Source organism: Zonotrichia leucophrys, chromosome 3, assembly GCF_028769735.1.
Source record: "Zonotrichia leucophrys gambelii isolate GWCS_2022_RI chromosome 3, RI_Zleu_2.0, whole genome shotgun sequence".
Taxonomy (NCBI): domain Eukaryota; kingdom Metazoa; phylum Chordata; class Aves; order Passeriformes; family Passerellidae; genus Zonotrichia; species Zonotrichia leucophrys.
Genome location: NC_088172.1, coordinates 66,105,542 through 66,120,486, shown reverse-complemented (window position 1 = coordinate 66,120,486; position 14,945 = coordinate 66,105,542). Strand labels below are relative to the sequence as shown.

Genomic DNA, 14,945 nt, shown 5'->3' with positions numbered 1-14,945 from the left:
TAAATTTTGAGGGAGAAGTATTTTCTCATTTTTTGTGACACATCCATCCTTTTGCCAGAGACTTAAATATTGAACCTGAGCCTAAAGCCAGTTCCTTTACTGGGGTCACTGCAGCCAGCAGCTCATCATGTGAAGTGCATGATAAACACTACTCACTGTAGCTGAGGTTATATTGTTGCCATCTCCCTAAGCACTGATCAGTTGTCAAACAATGACTGAGCTCATTAAAGAAATGTAGAAATGAGTAATTTTTGTGTAACCACCAGGAAAACAGACCTCTGTAGTGCAGTCTGATGAGTGGCCCAAGAGTGCCTGTGCCCCTGTGCCCTCCTGGGCTCCAGCAGCAGGGAGCAGCCGGCCACACTCACAGGAGTGTCCTCAGCTAAGTCTCTAGTGCACTGAACATCTTCTCTCCCAATCCCAACACATTTTATCTAACTTTGGGGAGAATGATGGGTGATATAATAAAGAAAAAAGAAAATCTCTGCAGTGAATACTGGAAAGAAGTTAACTGGCTTGAGGATTTTGATCATGGCGTTTCAATTCCAATCTGCAATTCATGTAATTCTATTTTGTTCTATTCTGTTTATAAACTCAGTGTTGTAATCACAGAATTTTAGGCATGATATTTAGAAATTATCTAGCCCCTTTATCCTAGAATGCAATTGCATTTGTCTGCTTATCTTGTTAGTTTATGTTCAACTTGTATTGATTTCAAAGGTTCATATTACGTAAGGTCTTTGACAGGAGCTGAGTATATCTTTACAGGTTCAGAAAGAGGTAAGGTATTGTACATAGGGTGAAGAAATAAAAAAAGAAGAATAACGAACCAAGCATCTATTAAAGGACAATCTGTGAGTTTCTCCTTCTACACAGCATTTCACACTGTATCAGCCTGTGTGTGTGTGAGTGAGAGAAGAAGAATGGAGGAGTCAAGGAAAAAAATTGTTGGTCTTGTGGAAAACGCGGAAGCAGCTGCCAACTCCATGCGTCGTGATGAACTGCTCTTTTCTTACAAGGGAATTCTCTACCCTACCACTGTTTGCAGTCCTGAAAGTTTCAAAGCCTTGGAGTCCTTTGAAGCCAGAAGGGATGATGTAATTTTGGCAGGATACCCTAAATCCGGTGAATATATTTTAATTATTTTTATAAACAAGTTCCTGCAATAGCAAGTCACAAGGTTTATGCTAACTATATGCAATATATATGATATGATACATATTATATATTATACTAAATAATTCCATTTAGAATGTTCACTAAATTTTGTAAAACGCATTTCATTCTCAAAAAGCACAATAAATGAATCCTGAATATTTGATATGGGAAATTTTCCATTAGACTGTGAAAAACATTCTGATTTTCTTTTCTATAGCATCAAATGGTTTTTGTTGATTTTACTTTTCATAGTCATGAAGTTAAATGCACAAATTGGAGAGAATCAAAACACAGTTTTATACACCAGAGGTAACTAGATCTCCTGATATTACGCAATCTGCTCCCACATGTATGTTTGTAAAGTTAAGAGCTTTATGTTTTGACAATGGAGCCTTCGGTACATTCAAATGTTACCTTCAATATTCTTTAGTTTAAAGTGGTGTCACAAAATAGCTTACAAAAACATTTTTGTAGTCGTTGAAGTGATTACATTGTTTTTTAAGTATTATTTGAGGAAAATCAAGAGGACATCTTTCCTAGGCTTGCAAGTTTACCCTACGTATTTTCTCAATGGGCCTCAAAGCACTGGTCCACATGAAAGCCAAAGGTTTGGATCAGATCTGCCTCATATACACTTTAATCTTGCTGTTTCTCTCTCTTACAGCAATTGGTTCACACTGCTTTACAGTGGATAGTCACAGCTGAGAGGATTGTAAAGTTTTTGCTTTGTCATTGTATTTTCTTTTTGAAGAAATGTTATGCACTGGATTGCACTAGATAAGATTGCAGTGAGAAAGATGTAGGCATCCAGCGTCCAGAAGTCAGGACATGGTAAATCAGAGATGGGAGATATATGCAGGCTCTTTGTTATCTTTTGAAGAAAAAGATAATAAGTGTGTCTAGGAAATGTCACTTCAGAGAAAATTTTCTGGCTGCTAAAGAAAATTTGCACACAATTTTTTGACCTAGCTTTGCTCCAATCTTGAAGTACTGTGATTAATCCTTCTTACAAAGATATTTCCAGCTCACCAGAAAACACTTAATACATTAGGTTTTTTAAGGACAAGTTTACCACCCCAGTCTCCCTTACATTTTTCACAATAAAATTTATTACATGCAGGTTTTCCTAGTTGAATGTCAATGGTTCTTCTCCCTGATTAGTCAGTTTACAGTATACAAATTACTTTATGGTGTACTGAAGTGTTCGAGTTGGAGAAATACCTCCTTACGAGGAGCAAAGGTAGGATCCTGGGTGGTGATTGACCAGACAGTCAGCTGTGATTGTATGACATGAAAGGAGATCAGGTAACTCACCTGGTAGTACTAGCACCTCTTGAGTTTCCTGGTAAATCCATTTCTGTCCATTCTAAAAGTTTTACAAGCACTTCTATGCTTTTCTACTTTCAGGCACAAACTGGCTAAGTCAAATCTTAACTGATCTGATAGCCATATCTCAAAAGAAAACACCAGGTAGTGAAAGCAGTGTGAATGCTGAAGAACCAGAAGAATTCCCCTACCTTGAAGTTGGAGATGCTGGGAAGTATGAGGTGGGAACAGAATATGTATGGAAATGATCAACATTATGTGCTTCAAATACTGAATATATGACATATGAACTATTCCATTGTTTGATAAGATATTTACCATTTCTATTTATGTGGCATCTGGTCAGGAGTAATTTACCCTGGACTGTAAAATACTGAACACATACAAATAAATAAACACTTCATTGGAACTGAAAGAAGCAAATACCCATGAGATACATAAGAACTTTAGAAATTCAACACAGCATCTTTTGTATTTAAGAAGAGCTTCAGGAAGTGTCAAATCACGTAATATTAGCATTTGTCCCTTTTACTAGCTCTTCCTCCTCACCCCTTTTCTGAGTCTTAAGAGATGCCTCAGCATTCCTGGGTTGCTAATCTGTACCTCACCTCTATATTTGATCCTTTGTATAACAGAACAGAAGAGAATTATCACTGAAGAGAACAAACAATGGATAGTCCTTTTTCCAATTGCTCATGGGCTTTTGAACATTAGAGCTACTCAGAGTAGCCCACTAATATCCCAGGAGAACACTCACTAAAAACCCAAAAAACCACTTCAATCAGCCAATAATTGTACATAAGTTTTTCAAGGCCACATTTTAGCATAGGTTAATGAAAAGAATACTTGTACTAACTGAACTGTCCACTTTCCCTCATCCAATTCATCAAGAGAATGACCAAATTACCTTCTCCAAGATTTATGGTTACTCATCTCCGTCCTGAAAATCTTCCCAAATCTATCTTCCAAAGCAATGCCAAGGTGAGTGCTGATTTTAATGTATTAAAGCAAACAATTAATGAAATTTCTTATTTTTTTTAAAGAGCCAGTGTAGTATTTGCAAATTTTCAGAATCATTCTTTTTTACTTATGCGTTAAGCCTAGCCATTTCTACATCTTTAAGGCTCTATATGTTTAAGTACTGCCATTCACCTCACCTAACCACAGTTTGCCCTTATTGGCCCCTTTGTGACAGGTTCCACAAGAGAGTTACAGGGTTTGAACAAATCCTCCAGAGGCAAAATGGATTTTGATGGGATTTCCTGTGGGAGGAATTTTATGGCATTGTTGCAAGCGAGGTCTTCAATGTGTCAAGTTTCCATGAGAATTTATATTTTTGTGAATTTTCTCTGCCACTTAAATGATGAACTATTCTTTTATTGAGAAAAAGACACCTAGATGCTGCATAAATGATTTGGTTTATCTGTAAAAGATAGTAATTCTAGGCAACCATCTTCTTATGGTAACAAAGTAAATACGGCACCTTCTGAATTGGGAATGAAATTGCTACTTCTGCAAAGAGCACACAAGGTAGTAGAAATCCCCAACTGCAATTATAAAGTATATTATTATTATTTCTTTTTTTTATGCTGTAGTCTGCTCTGTCTTTCTGTATAAATAATTAATTCAACTTTTCTCTAGATATTTTTACTGATTCGTAATCCAAAAGATGTTGCTACATCTTATTACCATTATTCCAATGGTTTGGCACTTCTTCCCTCCTATGAGACCTGGGATGATTTCTTCACAGATTTCATGACAAGGAAAAGTAAAGTATATTTTTTTGTCTGTTTCAGTTGTACAATGATTTCTTGTTGTGTAAAAACCTTTTTTCTTTGGTAAATCAGCTTCTCTAGGAATTTTTCGTTTACAGTACAAACCAGAGATTAATGACAGAGAATTAGAAATTTTCCATCCTTTCTTACTGCTTGAGGATAAACATTCCTTAAAAGTGCACTTCTACAGGCTTTTAAAATTTGTACAAACTGGTATTTTTCCTGGAAGAGGCAGTTCTTCTTTATCACCGGTTCCCTTTACCTCTTGCTCTCCCATATCCAACATCATGTGCCCATGGTGATATATAATCACCTCAATGGCAAATTGGATTAAAGGAATTACTTGGACTAAGTCTAGTGCACTAAAAAGGGGACGAATTCTAATGCATTAAAAAAGAGAAAAGGTGATAGCACTGGTTTATAGTTATGAGTTTTGGGTACCACATTATCAGCAGAAAGGGGTGTTCAACAAGGTTTTAGAGTGGATTAAGGCAGTCTTACAAGATGGTTGGCAAGATGATAGCTTTTTTGGTGAACTCAAAGCTATCTTGAAATACAACCAAGTTTTATTTTTCTGACTTACAAATAGTATCTTATGCCTGAGTCTCGAGCACAACCTACAATTCCCACCAAACGGTGTAAACTCTGCCATAGACATGATTAATAACACCCTTTTCTGACTAAACTTAATGAGCAAATCTTGCATAATCATAATTTATGCTTTATCTTAGATGCATTTTGTTTTATTTAGTGTCCTGGGGATGCTATTTTGAATACCTCTCTGAATGGAACAAATATGCTGACAAAGAAAATATTATGACAATAACTTATGAAGAGATGAAAGAGGTAAGGTTATCAATAGTTACAAATACTTTATACTTGAAGGGAAATTTTTTTCCTGAATCAATACACCATTACAGATGCAGGGTATCCAAGTGTGTAAGACAGATTCATGTTTTAAGAATCTGTTTTAAGGGAAGAAGTGGTGAAATTCAAATTTAAAATTTCAATTTTTCTCTTAAAATTTTGCTTGTGAAAATGATTCTTGTTTTTTATTTATCGGTAAGTCTGGATATGGCATCCAATACTGTGGTTTAGTTGAGGTGTTAGAGCATGGGATGGACTCGATGATCTCTAATGTGTCTTCAAACCCAGTCATTCTGTGAATTCTGTAATGTAAGCCCAATAAATTTCAAACCAAAAGCAACAGTAATCCATCTTTGGGAAGGAGCTCTTGTGTTTTCAGCAGGGTATATTTTACACAACTGTAAATCATATCTAATATTTTGTAATCTACGGGAAGGCAGCTCATGTCTCTTCCAAAATATTTAAGGAGAAGAGAAACATTATGACCCACTCTAGTCCTGGTGAACTCTATGAATACCCTATGTATGCAGCCAGCAGAGAGATATAGGGAAGTGCAAACACCTTGGTAAGCAGAGTCATTTGTTTGAAAGTCATGCCATATGTTACCTTCCTCTTTCCAGAATCCTGCCCTGAGTGTGAAAAACATAGCCACGTTCTTTGGAATTCCTCTGACTGAGGAACAGCTCCATTTGGTACTACACAGGAGCAGCTTCCAGTCTATGAAGAAAAACTCAGACAAGACCCATGGTTCAGTTGGCAATATTCTCTTTCGCAAAGGTAGGAAGCTCCAAGGGGCTCATAGGTAGAAATGTGCCACTCTCAAGGACTCGGGCCATCCTTTGGTTCCATTTTCTGCACTCACATTATAATTGTAAGGTAGTGTCAAGCAGGTGATCACTGCTTTGCTTGAGAAGACTATCCAAGGAGAACTGGTGAGGAAGATGCACAGCAAGGCTCTCACAGCAGAGCCACTCCTGGCTGCTCACAGGTGGCTGGCAGGAAGGAGGACCTGTCATGTGTCTGAATTCCTCTCCATCTCTGTGCCTGGATCACCAAGTGCCCAGCCTTTGGAGCTGGCAGCACTGGGCCAAACTCAGCCTGAGTGGAGTGACCACACTTTGTAGGAGAGCATGGGAACCTTCTGAGATGGCCCCTGCCAAATTCCTGATCACTCTTACACATTAGAACTAAGCCAAGCTAGCAAGAATCCAGGAGGACACAAGAGACGGAAGAGAAGGGAGTAACCTTTGCAGTGTAGTGTGGGGGACATGGACATGAGAAGAGCATCCTGCCTGTCAGAATATATTTCTGCATTTTATATTTCAGTTTTTACCCAGTTATTAAAGCAATAACAGGACAAAAACTGAAGCTCCCAATGGAGCAGCTCTGCCTCCTGGAAGGTGATTCTTAATTAATTCTTCATGATCTTCCACTTCACTAGTCATAGCTGACTAGAGGAGAGAGATGGAGGGAAATAGATTTTTAGGCTGCCTGTTTGAAAATGGTATCCTAGAGTGCAGTGTGTTCCTTTGCATTTTAGCAAAGGTGATTCACATATATATTAAGTCCACTGATTGCATGAAATTATATTGGTAAAAAAATGCTCCATCTGGAAAATGGATCAATATGATTTTGTGTGCAATGCAATAAAAATGACTGTTCTATAGAACAAAAAATGAAATGTCTTGGTTTTCAATAGTTTGTTCCTGCTTCTTTGAAGGTGGTGTAAGTGACTGGAAGAATCTTTTCACTGATGATCAGAGTAAGGAAATGGACAGAGTATTTGAAGAACATATAGCAGGAACAAAACTTGGGAAAAAGTTGAAGTATGACTTGTACTGCAAAGCCTGAAGAGAAATGAAATGTGATTATATTAAGAACTCTGCAAGGCAGACTCAGACCATCTGAATTCTATACACTGGAAACCTAGATCAAATGATCCAAGTTTCTTAGATTTAATGTAGGAATCATTGCAGCAGCCTTTACAGTGATAGTGATGAGCCTTTTGTTTGAGTGTGAGACTTCAGGCTACACTCATTTGCTGAAGAAGATGGCAACTAACTATATTTACAAAAACTAAACAGCCTTGTTCAATATATCACCTGGAAGAAAATGCCTCTTTTCTTTCTAGACGCATTCTGTCTTTATAGATGATTACTAATTATTTAGTATGCAGATTGTTTTTTCTTCAAAAATGTTTCCAATTAGTCAACATCTTCACAGAAAATATCACTAGCCAAAATAGAGATATAACAGAAGCCTAATATCAAAGGAGATCCTCCATGAATTCAGCACAAAATGAATCAAAGCTAGAGAAAGCTGAATGAAGAGGAATATGGATCCGCATTTTTAAGGCTCCTCATCTCTCTGAATGTAAAATACCAAGATGGAATTCACATTATGGACTGAAGTTAACAGCCAAGATTCACTTGGAGGTGCTCCTTTCTATAGGATCATAGAGCAGCTCGGGTTGCAAGAGACCTTGAAAAATCATCTGGTACAACCTTCCATGGGAAAGGGAGCCTGGGTGAGATTCTATCTAGATATCATGTCTTGAAAACCTCCAGTGATGAGGATTCTACCTCATTTCTGTAGGCATTGTTCCAGCAAATGGTTGTTCTTGCTGTAAAGAACTTACTTCATTTATTAAGATTAAACATCCCCTATTGAAACTTGACCTCACTGCCTCCTTTCTTCTCCATGTGGTGTCTGGTAGTGAGCATTTATCCTCTTTGTAGCCGCCCTTTAAGCACTGGAAACTGTGTTGAGGTTGACCTTGAAGTGTCTCAGCTTTGTGCTCTTCCCTTGGAAGCCCTCTGTCTTCTTTGTGTCATTCTTGAAAATGCCTCCACTGAGACAGTGGTGTTCTCAAGAGTGATGGTGTGAGGCATTGCTCTACCCAGATCTCTTGTACTGACATTGGGATTTGCCGCTCTAGACAGAGTATTTCAGATTTTTCCAGGGACCTGTTCTGGAAACATAATGCAAAATAAGGTACTGTAAGTATAGTTGAATTAAAATCTGGAGTAACCCCAGCCAACTTATAGATCCCTCAACTGAGGAGGAAAGGTGTAAAAATAAAAGAGTTGGAAATAATGAAATATTCAAAGACTTTTTGTTTCATTCTTCAAAAGCTGGTTAATTCTTCTTGGACATAAGTGGACATGCAGAGGTTTGGAAAGAAATTGGAATGCTAGAAGAAATTGGAATACTTAGAATATTTAGAAAAGAAATTAATAGACTCAAAAGCAGAGCAGCAGATAATCCCATGGCAAGGCATCTTTGAACAACTACAAGTTATCTGTAAGCAAGCAGAAAGGTACCAGATTCCTGGAGGAAAATATACATAACAGCAGTGATTGAAAACTTGAGATGGAAGAATCACAATATAACCGTCTCCTTAACTTGATCACAGAAATGTAGTAGCAAAAATGACAAAGCACCCAACCATGGAACATTTTGAAGAAAATTAAAGGGTATATAAAAATTATAGTTAAGAATTTGGTGATCCTCCTTAAGATAACTTACCTCTTGAATAAGCCATTGAGGGAAAATACAAGAGATGACAGCATTGGGGGGCCTGAAATTATGTGACTAAAACGACACAAATTGTTGTGGAGACGGCAATGTACATATGTGGTTATAAAAATGATAGTACTGGGAGTAGACTTAGAAATTCATGCCACAGCAATACAAGGCATTCAGAAGCAATGACAGCAGCAGCAATACTTTCAGGAATATCCACTTGTTCCCATGGATATGATGAACTTGGTTGCAATAGTTTGCTTATGGTCACACTGCATATACTGGTTGAGAGCAGAACTGGGAGGGCAATTAAAGCAATCTCCTTTAGTGGTGAGTTGTGATCACATTCAATCTTGTTTTTAACACTGGTGGGCAGACTAATATCATACACTATCATAAATGACTGACTTGTAAAGTCTGGGGATCAGAATAGAGGGCTGAAAGTACTAAGATTTTGTCCTGGTTTAGGGCAAATTTGGTAGAGAATTTCCAAAGGAGGGCCTTTCCCAAAAGCAAACCTACACAGCCCCTCCCCCCAACCGGTTCGGGAAGAATTCCTCAGAGAGAAGTGGAAAGAACCTGTGTATTTAACAGGCACAGCACCCCCCAGCACACAAAAAGAACAATACTGGATGACACCACTCTGAAAAAAGATGACAAATTCAGAAAGTCTCTGTCGAGGGTGGTCCCTCTGTTCTCAGTCCCTCCGGCGCTGGGGCAGCTGCTGCAGCCATAAGGTGTAAACTCTCGGCGTTCCCAGGTCCCAGTCCGGAGCAGGTTTGAGATGGTCGGAAAAAGAAGGAAAGGAGAAACAGTCCAGGAAGAAATTGGACTGTTCAGCTAAAATAGCTAATAAGCAAAAGCAGAAGCAAGCAGAAACGAAGCAGAAGCAAGCAAGAGAGAGACCTAAGCAAAAAGCAAAAGCAGAAAAAATAAAAGCTGCAGTCTCTGTGTCCCAGTCAGGCTGATAAGAAAAACCAAACAAAACTTTCGCTCTTCAGAGCCAGTCTTAAGGGTGCAGAACATAATATCCAGCATTAACAGAACACACGAATGGGGATGCAAGCATCTTAACGTCACTCTAGGACATAAAAAAATTGGCAAACCAATTTGAAATATTACACATTGAGAAGATGAGAGAATACAAAATTCGGTAAATGTAAATGTAAAACTGTGTTTAGAAAAGGGAAGCCAAAGTAGTAAGTACTTGATGGGTGGGGTAAATCAGTCAGGCAGCAACTGGCATAAAAACACCAGAGGAATCACTTAGCAAGGACTAACATGATGACAGTGCCAGAAAAAAAAGGCTCAGATATTATTCTGGTCTTGCTGATGTGGTTGAAAACCGACCATGACCTGTTTCTTCATTTTTATCCTCTCCTGTGTCATCCAAGGATTGAATTCATTCCCTTTGTGCCCTCAACAATCTCACTCTGAAGGTCAGAGCTATTCAGAGCAGTAACACCTCATGTGCTTTTGCTCCATTAGAGATACTCAGTGGGCCCTTGCATTCAGGGGGGGGTAAAGAGGTGGAAGAATGGAAAATGGAAAAGGCAAGCATGCCAAAATGAATGTAGACAAGGAAATTTGATGGATGAGTGACATTTTGAGGGAGTGAAAAGTAAGCAGAGATGAGGCCAGTGAGTGTGAGAATCAATTCAGAAAAACTTGGGTGTTACTGAGCTTGCAAGGGTCTTCAGGATGAAGAGAGGAGATGAGAATGTTGACCTCATGTTCAGAAGGCTTAATTTATTATTTTATGATATATATTACATTATTACTATGCTAATAGGAATAGAAGGAAAGTTCTCAGAAGCTAGCTAAGCTAAGAATAGAAAAGGAATGAATAACAAAGGTCTGTGTCCCGGCAGAAAGCCAGAACAGCTCTGCCGTGAGTAGTCAATCAATCCAAACATCCACAGGACACCAATCATGGATCCACCTGTTACATTCCATAGCAGCAGATAACCATTGTTTACATTTGTTGCTGAGGCCACAGCTTCTCAGAAGGGAGAAAAATCCTAAAGAAAGGATTTTCCACAAAAGATGTCTGAGACATTTCACCTTTTAAATTCTATTAAATTAAAAAGAAAAGTGTTTGTAATTTTCTCTACTGTGCACATGCAGAGGAAAGAACAAACACTTGACAGGTTATCTGTTGCCAATCCAAATCTCAATCAAGTGCTGGTGTGAAATGAACAGGGAATTTCTTCACCTGTAGAACATGCAATTCTATCAAATCACTAAAACAATATTACAATATAAGAAAATACAAAAACAATGCAAAGAAAATTCCAGTCCAAGCAGCTGAGCTTCAGGAAAAGTCCATGGACTGAAGGTGTTCCTTTTGGACATATCTGAAAGTTCTTTTTGGTCCTGAAACAGGCTTGCTGCAGAAAAGTCCATCAATAGTTATCAAAAGCCATTGACAGTCATCAAACAATTTCAAACAATTTTGAGACAACTTCTGGAATGTCTTGGCCACAGCCCTTTATTGAACACTTTGGGCTGAAGGTAATTTTTGGCCCTTCAATGCTTCAGAGCTGCTGCCAGCTATTCAACTGTCTTAGTTTTTTTTTTTGGTTTTTTTTTTTTTTTTTTGTGATCAAAAAGAGCAGCAGAGCAGAGCAGCCAGAGAAAGGCCCCGGGGGACCCTGGCCCATATGGACGGACCAGAAACCCCAGATCTGGCCCACAAAAAGGCGGGCCAGGACCAGAAGGGGAAAGCAAAACCCCCAAAGCCATGGCCAGGAGGTGGCCCTGGCCCAGGAACCTGGGCCCAACAGCCCAGGCCAAACCCACGGGGCAGGCTCTGCATTCCCACAGGCCTGCACCCTGCTGCCAGTACAATGGCAGAATGGGTGGTGAGACGCTTCTTTTCCCCTAAAACACCAAGGCATGCCAGCAGCAGGGAAATAGAAGCAGTCCCAAGCGCCCTCATCTCGGGTCTAGGAATGTTTCTTCCCCACAGCAAACAACCCATGATCTCTTCCAGCTATGCCCTCTGCCTCTGCAATGCAAAGGCAACAGGTCTGTCTCCCATCTGCCTCACGGCACCACCCCCACCGGGCTGGGGACCAAAGGCAGAACTTTCGGCAGAACCCATCTGCCCCTCGCTGCTGGGGCACGCAAGGGGCAGCAGAGATGGCAACCTCCATGGGGCAGCAACTGACCAAACACCCCCCAACCAGCCAAGAATGCTGATCTTGAACGCCGGCAGATGCTGCCCCCGCCCCCAGCTGTCGGGCCATGCCGGCTCCACAGAGGGAGCGGTGACGCCCTCTTCCCCTGTCCCAGCTCCCCCCTCAGGGGCAGCCCCAGGACAACCCAAAAAACTCGGGGGGGAATCGTGCTGGGTGCAGGAGCTGCCGCGACAGCTGCTGCCGGGAGCGGTGGGACCGCAGGCTTCTCTGCCTCTGTGGGAGAGGCCGGCGGGCACGACACGGGGTCGGCAGTGTCTTCTACCCCTGGCTCTGGGGTCAGCTGTGGAGATGCAGTTGCAGAAGCCGGCGGAGTGTGCACGGGAGGCGGCGGAGCCAGCACGGGCAGCGGCGGAACAGCAGGGGGGAGCGGCAGCGGAGAATCGCTGTCGCCTACCAACAGTGGCTCAGCTGCAGGGAGCGGTGTTTCCGAGCTCTCAGGCGCAGGCGGGGAAGCCAGCGGAGGCGCGGGTGGGACCGCCCGGGGAGGCGGCCCCGGGGCGGGTCTGGGAGGCGCTTGCGGCGCTGGCCGGGGCGGGGCCTGCCGGGCTGCCAGGGGCGGTGCAGCCCACTCCCATCCCCCTGGAGAGAGAGAAGTGGGGGGAAGGAATGCTCCATCTGAGCATGCTCCGAAGACGCAGTAAAGAATGCTGCCGGCTGCCGGCGAAACTTTGCCCCCCCGCCGGGATGCAGGGGGGCTGGAAAGCAGCAATTCATCTTCCTCCAAAGGGTCTTCTCCCGTTGAATTGGGAAATGGAGCTTGCCCCTTGCAGTTAGCAATCCAGGGAAAAACAGCTGCTCTCCGTTTCAAAACTGGAAGGAGCATTCTGAATGCTGGATAGATCCCAGGGTAACCAAACCCACGGTCCAAAACGAATTTGAAAATGGAATCCATGCACTCCCATACGAAAATATCGAAGGCATATAGCACATTCGTAAAGAACCCAAAAAGCTTTGCCCATCGAGAAAACTCATAGAAATCTGTCTCCAACAGGAGAATTCCATCCTCTTCATCGCATTTTTGCCAGAGGGCAATAAGTTTCTCCTCTGAAGGAGAGAAAGGAACCTCATCCTCTATGGGAGAAATCTTCCACATCAGCAGCCACAAACTACGAAGGGCCGCATTTTCAGGAAGGGAAAAGCCAACAGCACCTTGAGAAAGAGTCCAGCATGCTCTGGCCAGCTCCAAGGTGCTGCTGCACTGTCCGAACATCTTCCTGGAGGCTTTTCAGAAGGTTCTCTTTGTGGTCAGCCTATGAGGTCAGTGACACTTGGGAACCTGTTTTGAAGGTAAGACATAATTGACTGACACAATAACAGAGTTCTCAGAGTTTTTAGTGTCCTGGTTTGAAGGAAGTGAGTTTTTTGGGATGCTGTGGTCAAACCAATAGGTGCTCAGATTTTAGTATTGCCACCTGGTGTGGCCACTGAGGACATGGATAAGTCTCTGATAACACAGGGGATTAAAAGCAGAGATCTCAGAGGGGGAAGCTCTCTTGGTTCCGGTTGGTGAAAGAGGTCAGAGCCCCCCTGCCCGGATGCGGCTGCGGGCTAGGTGGGTGAGGGGAAGCCATGCGGCCGTGTGAGGCAGGGCCTTGGACAGAGAGGGGAGGTGAAGGCCCCTGCAGGATGGGAGGGTGGAGGCCCCCCCAGAGAGAAAGAGAGAGGGAGAGAGCGCCTGTGCCTGTGCCACCTTGAAATTGGATATCATGTGCTGGCAGCATGGCCGAAGGAGAAGCAGGGGTGCAGCGAGGGTGCAGCGAGAGAAGGTGCCCAGCAAGGCAGTGCGGGAGTTCTGGGCAGGCAGAGCCTGAGATTTTAACCCTTTTCTTGGATGATGGAAACCTTACAAATGCTGATCCTCCTGGAGCTGAATGAGAAGAGAGATAGAGATGAAATAGGAGGAAATGGGCCAGTGTGATGCAAGTTTGTGCAAGTGAAAGATGTCTGAGATAAGTTGAGAAGAATTCTAGGTGGGAGGAGATGATGGAGTGGCCTTTGGCTGGACTTTTCTTGTACAGCCATGGACAGAACCATTTTGTTTTTCCTGTGACACAGAGACTGCATTTAGGGGGAGGCAATGGCTAGGAGCCAAGAGAATGCAGTGATGTTATGTGAAGGAGTGTGTGAACAGAGATGACGGGTGAGGAGGGTGATGGTGGTGCCCTTGATCTTCAGTGAAGAAGAAGATCTCTGTTCTTGAGACCACTCAGCCCCAGGGAGTGAATCTGGGGAGGACAGGTGTCCCACAAGTGAGAGACTGTGCTCTTTTTGGAATTCGGCAAAGCATCCTTAAAAGGGGAACCCTAGAAGCAGCTCTGGTCCATGGGCAGTGGTGAGAGCCTGTACAGGGAAGGAAGAGGTCACAATGGCAAATGTTCTCTGGATGGTGTTTCCACATGTGACATGGCAACACAAAAGGTTTCAACTGTTTTTCCTGGGGAAGCCTATGGTACAAGTGGGACTTCTCTCTTTTGATGATCTGAGAAATCATTATCTGAAGGGATGTGATGGACGGAGAGTTGATTATCTGAGGGGTGGTAGCTGAATTGAGAATCCAAGGTTTTGTCCTACTGTGATGTATTGGAAATTTGATCGGGGGAGGAGGAAGGTTTTGGAATGTTTTCATTCTCAGTTCTGTACGTGATTCTTTTTACATACAGTTGTAGGGTAATAAAGTTTTTTTTCTTCATTCCTAAGTTGGAGCCTGCTTTGCTCTAATCCTGGTCACATCTCACAGCAGAAACTAGGGAAAATATATTTTCATGAGGCCACTGGCATTGGACCAGCTTCAAACCATGACAATTACTTCCAGTTTCTTACCAATCGTAAAAAAAAAAAAAAAAAAAAAAAAAAAAGTACCTTTCTTTTTGGTTTAGTCTATTTTGTTGCCTGTGATGCCTATATAGAGAGAAATTTTCAATGAAATTATGTTTATATTATATTTTTGACTGTTTGCTTTACAGAGAATGAACAAATCAGAAAAATTATATTAATCCATCTTCCACTTCATGTCCTTTCCTCATTCCATTTCCTAGAGTAAAGTTAGGCTGAGTCTTCCATTCAGGTGCATCTTCTCTTTATGGTGTACTGC

At 41.8% G+C, this 14,945-nt stretch overlaps 1 protein-coding gene across 1 annotated transcript; it reads left to right on the top strand.

Moving 5' to 3' along the window:
* Positions 1-752: 752 nt before the first annotated feature.
* Positions 753-8,232, top strand: LOC135444936 (sulfotransferase 6B1-like). The gene is made up of 7 exons (XM_064706996.1): positions 753-1,125; positions 2,566-2,705; positions 3,376-3,465; positions 4,126-4,252; positions 5,011-5,105; positions 5,747-5,903; positions 6,847-8,232. Exons 1-7 carry the CDS (start codon positions 924-926, stop codon positions 6,975-6,977), a joined length of 942 nt encoding a protein of 313 aa, XP_064563066.1. The 5' UTR covers positions 753-923; the 3' UTR covers positions 6,978-8,232.
* Positions 8,233-14,945: the final 6,713 nt, after the last annotated feature.

What these genes read in the sequence shown, in the direction of transcription:
- LOC135444936 (XM_064706996.1), top strand. Translation starts at nt 924, where the DNA reads ATGGAGGAGTCAAGGAAAAAAATTGTTGGTCTTGTGGAAAACGCGGAA. An exon ending in GGCAGGATACCCTAAATCCG is followed by an intron (nt 1,126 to 2,565) that starts GTGAATATATTT and finishes TTCTACTTTCAG; the next exon opens with GCACAAACTGGCTAAGTCAA. An exon ending in CTTATGAAGAGATGAAAGAG is followed by an intron (nt 5,106 to 5,746) that starts GTAAGGTTATCA and finishes TCCTCTTTCCAG; the next exon opens with AATCCTGCCCTGAGTGTGAA.